We start from the raw sequence: 14,213 nt of genomic DNA, 5'->3' as shown, positions 1-14,213 counted from the left end.
AAAAAAAAAAAAAATCTGACCCTATGTCACAAAGAAGAGAAGAGAAGTGGTTAAAAGATTTCTAGGTAAGAGACTAAGGAAGCATGTGATAGGGAAGTGTCTCATTCAATCAATAAATTTTAATGAACTGTGGGGGGGGAAATTACAAGAGAGTGAGTGGGTCCTCTTTCCTTCATCATCCGTTTTCTTGCCCTACCCTGTTCCTTTCTACTCATCTGAAAGGTAAAGAGACTTTTACTTGAAGATATGACAGTCCGGAGTCTGGGAGAGTCCTGGGTGGTGGGCTTATTTGACCTTAGAGTGAATGGGTTTTCCCAAATTATAGAGTTGTAAAGCCTTTTAAGGATTCCTGGGAGTTACTGCCTCCCTCTTTCTCTACCAGGCCCTTTCTGGACACCTTCTACCCTAGTGTATGCTCAGCTTTGGACCATCTCTCTTGCCTGGCTACCTCTCACCATCACATGTCCTTCACAGGGTGAGGATATCCTAGACAGGAGCTCGGAACTGATCTACACTGGGGAGATGGCCTGGATCTACCAGCCCTACGGCCGCAACCAGCAGCGGGTCTTCTTCCTGTTTGACCACCAGATGGTTCTCTGCAAGAAGGTAACCCTGCCCTCTTCTTCCCTGAGGGAGATAGGCACCTCATGCGGCACCGGCTTCTTCCTCTTCATCATCCCTAGACTCTCAGTGAAGTAAATAAATCTGCTGGGGCTAAAACAGGCAGAAGATTGGCAGCAATTTTACACTGGTGTGGCGTGAATATCACAGGCGATGAACAATGAAACTGAAGTTGGCACATGTTGTCTTGGTATCTTGTTGTACCTTTCTTATCATGATTCTCTTGCTCCTCTTTCTCACTGACTTCACCTAGAAATGATAGCCAGCTAGTTTTTACAAGTTGTTAAAAATATTGTTGTATTTCTGTATCATTTGGTAGACAGTTTCTTGCATGCCTTTTCTCATTTCCATTTTGATTTCTCTGGCTGCCTCACTTCTATCTGCCCTAGGAACTGACAAGGAACTACAGGACAGGTAGGTATCTTTCTGATGCAGGATTTTCCCTGTGCCTCAACCTACTTCATACACAAGATACACCAGTTCGCTGCAATTCCCAACTATTTTCTTCCCTACTATTTCCAATAATGCATTTGAAGAGAGATTTTGTACTTTGCACTAACTCCTGGATTATCTGTGAATGTTGGCTTCTTAGAATTTACTCCTTGTGAAGAGGGGTAGCATATATGTCTAGCATGATCCTCCTTGAGGGATCATGATGAGATATTGTTCCCCCATCCTCTTCTCAGGAGACGTTTAGACCAGTTTTGTCTCCAGGAACTGACTGCAAAGCATTTGGAACCAGGGAAAGTAAAAGATGAAAGAGAAACCAAAGAATATTTAGGGTGACTTTCTAAATTTGTTGTATTACCCTTTCATAATTCAGTCCCTTTGTCCTCTCCCTCTTCCATTAGTGAATGCATCTGAAGAGTGATGCCAAGTCATGACACACCCTGTTAAACACTTATTTTTTCTGGATTGGAACATGGACCATGCATTTGCTCTGAGCCACCTGTTGTATGTGTGCGTGTGTGTGTGTGTGTCTGTGTGTGTATGCATGCACCTGCATGTGTATATGTGTACCATATCATGCAAAATGGTTATCCATTTTACTTTGACAGTGGATTGAAGGAACAGATTGAGAGCTTAGATTCATATTTTCCCAGTGTTTGGCAATAAACTCTGAATGCCAGCTCTAGAACCAATAGCTAGCTGGTTAATAAGGATAATAACTACCTTAGTCTGAAGCTGACTCTGGAAGTAAAGAACTTTTGTAAATCTTAGCAAAACAATATACCTTTTCAGCTCCTCAAGCCCTTCCCAGATCTTCCATACAATCAAAAGGTAGAACTTTTGAAGGTTAATTTAGGGAACTTTTAGCACATTAGCCATGTCACCAACAGGCATGTGCCCTATCTTTCTCATTAAGGTATGTTAATGCTCACAATAAGTAGTGACAGAGACAGTGAGTCCCTTCCCAACACTGTTAATTTGAGCATCAGCAAAGGCTGCAGTTATTCTAAATAAACTGTAAAACTGAGTTTTGGGAATCAGTGGCTATAATATATAGGTCCAGGAGCCAGGATGCAAAACACTGAGGTGCCACCTAGGAATAAATGGACTGAAACAAAGTAGGTACAGTTTAGGGGCCAAGGGACAATAGAAGACAAGAAAAGACATGTTACAAGTCAGCACTAAACCAGGTAATGGGAACCAATGATTAGGGAGAAATCAAAAGTCAAGCGAAATCTCGTAGGTTCAGGCCAGCCAAGCTGTTTGAATAGATAAATATGCAACAGAAATGACAAAAACAAAAGAAATATTGTAGCATTCATAGCTTCATTCACATGAGAGCTTTCATCTAGTAAGAACTATAGCTTTATTTCCTCAGAGCAAAGTCAGGCTAGAGTCTAAGATTTAAAAGCTACTAACTCCACCTACCTGGGGCTTCATTTACTGGCTACCCAGAGCATGAATAGCTACAGTTTATTTTTGCAAAGGTCATTAATGATGATTGTGTTGAAGCTACAATTGAGGATTTTCATTTGCTGTCTGTAACAGGCCTTTCTACTTATCAAATGGGAGTAAAAAATGTGTAAAGAGACAAAATATTTCATTTATCAAATTATTTAGAGACCTCTTGCCATTACTATAAAAAACTGTCTCCTTAAAATACAGTTGAGAGAAATGGATAAGGATTCCCAGAGATAAAGATTCCTTTGACAAAGGAAAAGAAGGGCCAAGACTAGAGTGAGTCCTTAAGGCTTCACTTCACTCACATCAGGGACTCCATTTAGATGGATTCTCAAAAACTCAGTAAGTCTTTTACAAGGAAGAAAGGACAGGGGGCAAGCTAAACAATTGAATGTGACTACTTTAAGTTTTCCAACTGAGTTTATGTTTCTAAAAAATGAAATAAAGGCTCCTTGCAAGTGGTTACATAAATAATATTTTACATGTATTATATGTAACAGAACTGGCAAAAATAGCACATGAACCCTAGAATGAATCAAAATTAGTTTTCAAAATGTTCAAGACAATTTCAAGGATCTATTCAAATAAAAAAAAAAAAGTGATAGTCTGACAGTCCCCTGCCTGAGCAGATGGCTTAGTGTTAAGAGAGGAATACCAATTCCTTAGCTGTCAAGGCAAAGAGAGGATAAGTCTGACTAAAAGAGAACTGAAGCACAAAAGATCTGAGGTTATAATAAAGCACATCAGTACTCTGAATTATTTTTGAGTTCCTACCCTGTTCCTTAGCTGTCAAGGCAAGAGAGGAAAAGTCTGACTAAAAAAAAGAACTGAAGCACAAAGGATCTGAGGTTATAATAAAGTACATCAGTACCCTGAATTTGAGACCTTACCCTGTACCAGCCAGATCTACCTTTATGAGGCTTGTTGTCTAATAAAATTTAAGTATGATGTAATTTTAAGATAAGCATGTCTGGGCATTTAAATAACTCATATGTTTTCTTTTGTTCATTTTTTTGTTTTGTTTTGTTTTGTTTTGTTTTGCTTTGTATTGTTTTGAGACAGGGTCTCACTATGTAGTTGAGACTGACCTGGAACTCACTATGTAGCCCAGGCTGGTCTCGAACTCACAGCAGTCCTCCTACCTCAGCCTCCCAAGTGCTGGGATTACAGGCATGTGCCACCATGCCCGGCTAACTCACATGTTTTCAATGGAATTGCTGTGGGTAAATTTTGCAGAATTATGGGCCCTCTGAGATCTATGAGAACACTATAGATAGGAAAATGTACTAGTTCTCAAAACATAAAATAATATATTCTGGAAAATATAGTCTGACTATAAAATTATAAACCAGTATTTATTAAGTGCATCTATGAATCTGTCCTAAGACCTTTACATTCACTAACTTAATTTAATCCTTATACCAAATGTATGAGATAGGCACTGGTTTTTCCCATTTTAAAGATATGTAAAGTGAAATAAAAGGAGTTATTGAATTTTCCCAGGGAATAAGTGATAAAGCCAGGAACTGAATCCAGTCATACTGGCTCTCTAGATTGCACACTAGAAACTGCTCTGTCATTACTGTCGTTGAGCTTATGAAAATTATGTAATCAATTATTAAACAGTTTATAAACATTTGGAAAGAGATGTAGTGACCATGATGGCTCAGCGTTGGTTTCCTAAAAGCAAGTTATATCCCACAAAGCATCATTTCTTGCTTTTGCTAATAATTAGATTAGCTGATGGAAAGACTGAAGTGGACAGAGAATATCTGGATTTCATTCTGGCATTTCAGATTCTTCCAGATTTCCTTGTAGAGAGAAGAAATGTGAAGTAATACATAAAGTATTAACTTTGCAGTCAGAGAATTCTGGTGCAGATCCTGATTCCAGTACTCACTGTGTTCTTTCAAGCAAGTTCTTCATTTCCTATGCTTTCATTATATCATTCATAAAAGAGAGGATATCCTACAGGTGGGTTACAAAGAATAAATGGAATTTGTCACAGTTCACAACATTGGCATGGTGCAAAGGATGAGAGAATACGTGGAGTCCATGTCCAATTCAAATTCCAAGAAGGCCCAGAGGGACTGCCCTTAACCATAACCCTTCAGTGAGACCCTTTATGAGGGTCTCACAAAGACAGCCCTGAACAGAATCTTCTGTGGCTTTTTATTGATAGAACAAAGAAGTGAGGATAAAGGAAAAAAAGAAAGATATCTATGCAGGAATTCATGTAGGGGACAGGGGAAAACAGGGTAAGGTAAGGGTGGTCTGTTATGTGACTGACCTTAGGACAAATCTAAATAATAAATCAGAGTATGGGGAAAATGAGGGCCAGGGCATTCATTCCTTAAGGTAATGTGTTTTGTTTTTGGTTTTGTTTTTTGAGACAGGGTCTCACTGTATAGTTGAGACTGTCCTGGAACTCACTACGTAGCCCAGGCTGGTCTCGAACTCACACCGATCCTCCTGCCTCAGCCTCCCAAGTGCTGGGATTACAGGCATGCACCACCACGCCCGGCCAAGGCAATGTGTTTTGCTCCTACTTGGACTTGTGCCCTTGTGGGCTATCTTTTAATCTTTAACCATATATTCTAGGAGGTTTGGGGCTTATGTACCTAAAAGACCCTTATCTCTTCATACGTTTGGCTAATGTCCCCACAGAAATCAATACACATAAAATGCCTGTTAGAGTGCCTGGCATGTAGTAGTTGTTCATTTTTCTTAATCTTCCCCTGCCTCAACCAAGAAATATTCTTATAAGTTTCTAAAGCTCCCATCACTAGTTGTACCCAAATATAAACTAGAAGATTACCTGCCAGAGATGGCATAGGAGACACTGAAATAGTCTATCTGTTCTCTGTCCAAGATCATGTGGTACAACCCTAAATCCCCATCGAACTGTTGAGTCTCTCACTTCCTAGTCAGGTATGCAAAAATTGCCCATTTTGTATATTGGGAGTTGAAACTGAATAAGCCTGTCATAACAGTTTCAACAGCTTGTGAAGTTTGTAGCTTATTTCCGTGTGACTGTATTGTGTGTGTGTGTGTGTGTGTGTGTGTGTGTGTGAGAGAGAGAGAGAGAGAGAGAGAGAGAGAGAGAGAGAGAGAGAGAGAAAGAGAGAGAGAGAGAGAGAGAGAGAGAGAGAGAGAGAGAGAGAGAGAATGTACTTTTAAAATGGTTATTATAGTATATGGGAAAACATCAGTGGCTTATAATTATGTGACCCCCTTCTTTAATGTCTGGTTTTGTTTGTTTGTTTTGGTACCGGGGATCGAGCTTGGGCCCTTGCACTTTTGAGGTAGGCAGTGGCACCACTGAGTTAAATCCCGGGCCCCAGCCCTTCTTTAATTTCGACTGTGCATTTTCTTTCCTTATCACTTTTCTTTTGAAAAAAATCCAGATAACCTTTTTGTTCTCCTTATCCTCTGTGCTGGCTGTCTCATTGCCTTGTTATTTTGTTTTGTACATTTTACCATTTTCTTCCTAATATATCTTTTTTTCTTTTACACAATTTACTGTGAGTGTATTTCCCCCTTTCCTCACCACCCATTATGTCTCTGCAGTACTGTATTTGCCTCAAAGTGACATTTTTCTGCCTCCTCTGCCCTCAGTTGCGCCAGTCTGGACATGCTCCCTTTTCCCCTGTGTCACAACTGCTCTAAATTTCTGTTGCTTTTACCATATTCTGAGGACTTATAACTAAACATCATGTTATAATGTTGGACAGAACATGCTTAGGGACATTTTTGCATTTATACCATTTCTTGTTGCACCAAAGGGGCAGACTTGGATGATAAACCATTTGGGGCAATTCCCAAATACACAACAAGAAATTAGAATAGAGCAGAAAGAAGGTAAAAATTCAAAAATCAAAATACTTAAGTACTAGACTTATCTATTACTAATTTATCTAAAGTTAGGCCAGTTTTTTTAACTTTGTATTCTTCTCACTGTCAAATCAGGCTGATGGCATATTCATCTCAGAAAGCTCTGAAAAAGAACTACTTGAGATAGAACAGAGTAATGGAGTATAATATTAAGAACATGGGTAACAAGACCAGACAAGACAGCATTATTTCTCCTTCTCCCATGGGCTATCTGATACTGGGCAAACTCCCTATGCCAATAATTATCCCCTCACTTGCAAAATAGGACAAATAATATCTACAAGGAAGGAAATTCTGAGCCTTAAATGAGACAGTACAGGTATAATGCATTTCACATAGTAAAATACTTTGAAAGTGTTATAGCTATTTATACTGTTATACTCACTATGCACAATGATACTGATCATTATTTCAGCAAATTTGTATTAGAAAGCAGAATAGCACATTGGTTAAATAAAAGCACAGATTTTAGAGCCATATACCACAGAGTCTCTTCCACTTAGTAGCTTTTATTCTTGGTTAAGTTTCTTAACTGCTCTATGTCTATAGTTCCTCATCAAATGGAATTATAACAGTACCAACTTTGTAGGATTGTTGTGAGCATTATTTAATTAATAAATGCAAAACACTTAGGATAGGACCTGGCTAATATATACTATTTAAGTGTTTACTATTCTTATTATTGTTCTTATTATTTGTTTTAAGTATTAAATATATATTGTAGATATTGTAATACAGCAGTGACCAAGATAAATGTAGCCCTGGCCCCAGATGCTTTCCCCTAGAGGAAAAATTGAAGTGTTCCAGATCGCCTTCTAAAGTGACAGAGAAGAACTTAACGACAAAAAAAGAGAAGAAGACTACAGTCTTGAACAGTTGTATTTTCTAGATTGCAGCAGCCATCATTTCTATAAAATGTCCTGTGATGTCTTACTACATCCTATCTAGTAAAGCCAAATTGAAATAGCTTAAAGCTTTTTAAATTATGTAATGTCAGGGCCGAGGGCAGGATCCTTACTGAAGACACAGGCTAGGACTAGGGCCTAGGTGTCTGAAGACAGCCAAGACCCTCCTGGTGAAGCACAACATTTTCCTTAATATTCTGTGGATAAGTATAAAGGAGAAGAAAGCCTGGAGTCTTATTACAAATAATAACCTCACTAGGCAGGGCAGCTGTGATGGTCCAAATAGCCTCTACTTAGGGTGCATATTCACCATGTCCCTGTGAAGGCACTAAGACCAATATTAATAAGTACCATGTGTCCACCCCAGTTCTAATAGGACCACAAGCAACCAGGTCCCAGGAAGGCTTTGTTCCTTTGCCATGCAGAAGACCATAAAAACCTCTGGGACAATCCTTGACTGAGGCAAGATCAAGGAAGTCAGAATGGTGGACATAGCCTAAATGAGTGGACAAAAGAAAAGGCTTGGAAAAATATAGTGGTTTGGTATCAGGTGTGTAATGTATAAAGGCCATCTTTGGAGAAGGGAAGCCATATCAGTTTGAGATGGAAAGTACGGTCAGAGGAGTCTTCTTTGGGGCAAAAGAAAATGTGAATTTGACTTTGGAGGCTAGAAAGATAGAAATAGGATATATGGCTGTGGCAAGGAGGATACATTATAAAGCAAAGTAGATTTGTGATTTTGGTGCATGAGTGACAAATACCACTTACCAAACACCCTCATCCTGAAGGAGTAGATAGAGTTTCCAGAGTAGGGTAATATATAAATTGCAAAATATTCAAAGTTACATTTGCCTTGACTTAATTTTACTCACGATATTTGAAAATGGTAAAGGGAGCTTGGTGCTGGGAGTAGCCAAGATTCAGGACCCATCTATAGTCCCTCGTTATATACACAATAATTATGACAGGAAAAAAGAACAGCTTGATGATTATTTTTTGTAAGGCAATTCAACAGTGCCTGTATTTCCCAGTCTGGGACTTTGAGATTAAAAGAGCTATGTTGAGAATCCTTTAAGATAGCATTCTTCAGCCACACTGAAAAACAGGAGAAAGATTTAGGATTGGAAAGGTGAGTGGCCAAAGGCAGATAGATCCTTCACAGGTTTGTGAAAGCTGAAGAATAAAGCATGTCAGGCAATTCAAAAGAATGAAAATAATTAATCAAAATGTATTATCAGGTGTAATTGAAAAAATAAGGTTAAAGTTAAGATTTTTTTTTTTTTTTTTTGTAGCAGGGATTGAACTACAGACCATGCGCTTGCGAAGCAGAAGATGGAAACACTTAGATAAATCCCTGGCCCTAAAGTTTAGATTTTAAAAACACTACAGTAAAAAAGACACATTGCCAGTAATCCCCCTCAAACTCTTGCTTTGCATACACTTATTTCATGATTCTTGCTACTTTCTGAATCAGCTCTTTAATTCCTTTTTCATAAATGTCCAGTTGCACTGTCGTATCTTCCTTGATGTCCTGTGTCAATTCAAAGGTCATAAAAAATAAGGTCATAAAATGACCTTTCGTGGTCATTTTGACATTGGGGAAAAGCCAGAAGTCATATGATACCAGATAAGCTGGATGAAAACATTGTAGTTTTTACAAGCCTGAATCCATTAGCTGCAATAAGCAGCAGCACTCACCATATTTTTGTTCACATATGGTAAAACAAAAAAGAGGACTTCCAGAAATGTTTAAAAAGGTGGCAAGAACAATGGGATAAGTGTGTTCAAAATGAAAGGGAGTATTTTGAGGGGGGATTTAATGACAATTTATCTATTACTGTAATAAATTTTTTAAAATGTCAATATTTGCTATATATTGCAGTCACACCTTCTATGTTAATGAAAGCCAATAAGTTGTTTCTGACTCTGTGAGGCTAACTGAAAGGCCAGATACAAGCAAGGAGAACAGAGTTGGCCAGAAAGCAACCCGGTTATGAGGAGAGAATATGTTAAGACAGAGCTCACAAGGACTATCTTCAGCTATATCATGTGTCTTAGCAGTAGATATGCTCTTAGAGGATGGGAGCAAGTACTCTGAGAAGGAGGGGTTAAAAGGCCACTCGAGGAGCTTTATTAAAGCTCACATTCCGTAGGCCCATATGTCATTCCAGCTGTACCTCTGTTTTCTTTTTCAAGTTATGAAATATGAAATACCATATTTGAAATTCATGAAAATAATAAAATGTACACTCAGGTACTTACTGTCCAACTTAGAACTAATTCATCACAGATGCATTCTTCTCTCCCTCTTTTCCTTCTCTTTCTTTCCTTCCTCACTCACCACTTCCCATTTTCTGTACGGTATTCTCTTGAATGTACCACATACCATTGTCGAATACTGCTTTATAATTTGTGTGCATAATATGCATCTTTATACATTATGTGGCATTGTTTTATATGTATTTAAGTGAAATAGATATAAATGAGATAAAACTAATGCAAGAAGGGAACTAGGGGAATTATAAATATGAGATTTAGGATGGAACAAGCTTTGAGGTCATAGCAGTTGTATTGGATTAGGTTGGGTTTACCAGTTTTCTTACATTATTAAAAATGCAAATAAGTAAATAAATAGAAAAATAAGAGCATTATCCATTTACTAATGATGAGTGTCTTCTTGACTAGATTTTGGATGAGTCCATTTCTGTGTACATGAGAGCAAAACAATAACACAAAAGCAATACATTGTTTGTATCCATCTACAGTTTTGATTTTCTCACATAATACTTATGAGATTCATCTGTGCTGAATACTTCCTTATTCAATATAGTATTAACACATTTTTTTCTTGCCACCCTAGGCCTTTTCTAAAAATCTCAAGTGCTAAGTTTTAAAACTACGCCCAAGTAATTTTCCCTGGCTAGTAACCTGTGGCCTCCCAGCTACTCTTATATTGAATCCCTCCTCTGATAGTGTGGTCACCCTGGCTTGTTTGGGTTTCTCACCGCATTCCAGACTACCAGTCATTCATGCATCTGGTAGGTTTGCCAGTGTTATAGAAGAGGAAAAGCTCCTGTTCTCAGTACTTTTGTGGCATACTGTTTCCTGTTTCCTATCAGAAGTTTTTAATTTAAAACTTAACTAACCCTATGGGTCCTCCAAAACAGTGGTGGTATTCATGTCCTGCTACACCTCATACATCAGTTCTTCTGGCACTCACGTTGCACATACCTCCAACTAAGCCTTTTCTTCCTTCTCATCTAGGACCTAATCCGGAGAGATATCCTGTACTACAAAGGCCGCATTGACATGGATAAATACGAGGTAATTGATATTGAAGATGGCAGAGATGATGACTTTAATGTAAGCATGAAGAATGCTTTCAAGCTTCACAACAAGGAGACGGAAGAAGTACACCTGTTCTTTGCCAAGAAGCTGGAGGAGAAAATACGTTGGCTCAGGGCTTTCAGAGAAGAGAGGAAAATGGTACAGGAAGATGAAAAAATCGGTAAGTGACCTGAGAGGAAAAAGAAAAATATGACTATGAAGAATGTAGAGAGGTTTGAATTAGTTTTCATTTTTTGGAGTCAGAGGGAAGATTTCTGTTGCAAAGGGAGCCACTTTGGCGATTCCTTATTAATAAGTTATTTTTCATAAATACTAGTAGCTTCCATTAGTCAGGGGTAGGTAGGAATTATAGTTTGGACTTCCCTAAAATCTCATTACCATGAAAGAGAATTCCACTGAAAGCCAACTTTTACATTTGATTCTCACAAATATTTGTTAGCAGACAAACACAAAATTAGTAATATATCCTGTTTTGTAGTCTCTGTGATGCCCCAGCTTTCTGTCTTTGGGTACATGATAGTATCTTCTGTGTAAGGATTAGTCAGGGCTGATTTGGTAGAATTATATTGGTAAGATTCAATCAGTTTTCCTCACTTTTTTCACTTTGTTTTTTAGTGCTGGTATTACTAAATCAAGCATCTAGTGAGTGCTGGCAAGTACTCTACCACTGTGCTACATCCTTGGCCCTTAGCCAACTTTCTAATCAGAGTCTGGCTTCACAGTCTTAATGAGTACCAAGACAAAGGATCTGTTTTTAATCACAAACATCGGGCATCCTTGTGAAGGGGATAGGCTATGAGACTCACTAGAGTCTTATACCAAGTTCTTCTAAGGGTTAATTGCCTATGAAATGGCTAGTACACATATCTAATAACATTCATTTTAACAAGAAAAATTCATGTCTAACATATGATAGGCTAATTAAGCTCTCTTCATTAAGGTGGCTTAACTTCTGGTAGTATTTGCATCTGGAGCAAGGGCTTTTGAGTATTTAACATATTAATCATCTTTGGAGTATATATATATACCTGATTAGCATACTGCAGATATTATCTTAATATCCCTAGAGTATATATTAAAATGATATGCACATATTGTGTAGAACTATTTTAAAGTAAATTATAGAAAATATAACAGTGTCTAAAACCATGAACATGTGTATGATTTACATTGACAATAAAACATACATTCTGGATTGGAACAGAATATTTACCTTTTACTGGGGGATATAGCTAGAAGTATTTTTTATGCTGCTTCTACACTGTAAGATTTAGTTCCCATCAGCTGTAGCTTTGTTTATAAAGCACATCTCCTGTTCAGAGTCCCATTTCTGTCACAAAAAATACCAAACAATCAACCTTCCTGGTTTCCTGAGAAGTTATGCAGTTTCTGTCTTTGCCTTCACCTGACAAGTATGGAGTTGTACCTTAAAATGCTAGTATGCACAGGTTGGTCCAAACTGCCTCTACAAAAATAGGCCTGGCCATTGACTTCTTATGTAAAAGTATTCTCCTATCGGTACATGTTGGGGATTGAAATGGTCCAAAAAGCATTCCAGAAAAACACATTGATCCTAGTCTTCTCCACAGTGTACATTGATAACTCCTTTGAGTCTCATTATTAGTCAGATTGCTTTTAGCATATGAATACTGCTTTAAGACACGGTGGGAAGTGGTATAGAAATGTTGCTAGCCATTTCTTCCGATGATAGACATTAGCAGCAACTGACCTAGTCTAGGTTGTTATATTAAAGGAATGGCCGGGCGTGGTGGTGCACACCTGTAATCCCAGCACTCGGGAGGCTGAGGCAGGAGGATTGCTGTGAGTTCAAGACCAGCCTGGGCTACATAGTGAGTTCCAGGTCAGTCTCAACTACATAGTGAGACCCTGTCTCAAAAAAACCAAAAAAAAAAAAAAAATTAAAGAATGGTCTGTGAGTGCAGACACTGAATCAATTAGAAGGGCCCTGCAATTCTTTCTTTCCCCTCTGCAATTCTTTCTGGCTCCAACACCATGTCTCCCAATAAAGTGTAATAAAAAATCTGCTTCTAATAGAAAAACTTACAGAAATTATCTTCTGACAGGCCTGTACTCATCTTTGTAGAATATGGTTTTGTGAGGTTTTTTTTTCCAGTCTGATTATATGATTAATCAATCAGTTACATTGTAGAATTCTTGGGAGAATGAGAAACAGAAAAATATAAGAAAAAAAGGTAAAGATCAAACAATACAGTAAGCTTTTGTAAACATTTTGATATATTTCTTTCTAGTCTTTGTTTTCTGTGTTTAAATTTTTGTTTTGTTTTGTTTTGTTTTTGTTGGTACCAGGAATCAAACTTGGGACCTTGCACTTGTGAGGCAGGCGGAGGAACCACTGAGCTAAATCCCTGGCCTTAAATTTTTTTAAAAAACAACTAAATCTACTGTTTCTTTATCAACATGTTTCTCTGTGGTGCACAGATATAATTCTGTATTCTCATTTTTACTAAATATTGTATCATTAATATTTTCACCAATTTAATATTTAATCATTTTATGGCTGTTAATCGATTTACCATAATTTTATTTTTAATTTTTACTTTTTAATTATAAAATTAGTACATGACCAACATAACAATTTAAATCCATATAGAAATATATAAAGAACATTTAGCATTCTTTCCCCATCTTTGTCACTCCTATTCCTCTGTGAAATAATGAGTACTAACAGTTTGGCATAACTCCGCACTTACCCCATGCTTATATAAACATATATACACATTCATTTACAAAATTCTGCATACTGATCTGCAACTTTCTTTTTTATAAATCTATTTTATCTTAAGACTTCAGGTAAAGAATATAGAGTCTAGTTGTAACTCTTTGCCTCAGTCATGCTTCTGTCAAGAAGCATAACCAGTATGAAATGTTTAACTACTAAGAAATTAGCCTATGTGATTGCAAAGGCTGGCAATGTCAGTCTGAAGTGTGTAGGTCCAGCAGTCAAAAATGGAAGTTCATTGGCAGGCTCAAGCCCAAGGGCAGGGAACAAATTTTTAAATCTTAAGTGTATCTTATAAAGTATCCTTTTAAATTCACTTTTACATAATTTATTTCACCTCTGATTTAGGGATTATTGAAAAACTATTATTTCAAGTATTTGACCTGAAAATTCTAATGATACGTTATTTAAACATTCTGTATTTAACCTATGTTCTCTCTTAACCTAACCTATGTTCTTGACTTTTTTGATCTTGCGTTCTGTGATCTGCATCTTAGTAGCTAAGTTTTGGTTTTACTTTTATTTTCATTGACATAATATTTCCACATATTTATGAAGTATGATATGATGTCTGATTCATATATATGTGGGGAATGATCAACTATCTGGTAACTAGTATATTCATCATTTTAATCTTTTATTATTTATGGTGAGTATATTCAAAATCTTATCTTACATTTTGATACATACATTGCATTATTGTTAACACTATTTACCCTGCTATACCATAGTACACAACTTATTTCTCCTTTCATATATATATATATATATAT

The 14,213-nt window shown here is 37.3% G+C and overlaps 1 protein-coding gene across 4 annotated transcripts in view; it reads left to right on the top strand.

Moving 5' to 3' along the window:
• The window catches only part of Arhgef9 (Cdc42 guanine nucleotide exchange factor 9), a 209,908-nt gene that overhangs the window by 188,591 nt on the left and 7,104 nt on the right, over positions 1-14,213 (top strand). For all 4 annotated transcript variants that reach the window (XM_033760160.1, XM_010632213.3, XM_019208685.2 and 1 more), the window contains exons 7-8: positions 475-606; positions 10,596-10,839. In XM_033760160.1, the coding sequence (XP_033616051.1) occupies positions 475-606; positions 10,596-10,839 (376 nt within the window). The remainder of the gene's footprint in view (positions 1-474; positions 607-10,595; positions 10,840-14,213) is intronic.

This window comes from Fukomys damarensis, unplaced genomic scaffold (genome assembly GCF_012274545.1).
Source record: "Fukomys damarensis isolate Sample0158 unplaced genomic scaffold, DMR_v1.0_HiC HiC_scaffold_39, whole genome shotgun sequence".
Taxonomy (NCBI): Eukaryota; Metazoa; Chordata; class Mammalia; order Rodentia; family Bathyergidae; genus Fukomys; species Fukomys damarensis.
This window is presented reverse-complemented; position numbering and strand designations above follow the sequence as displayed.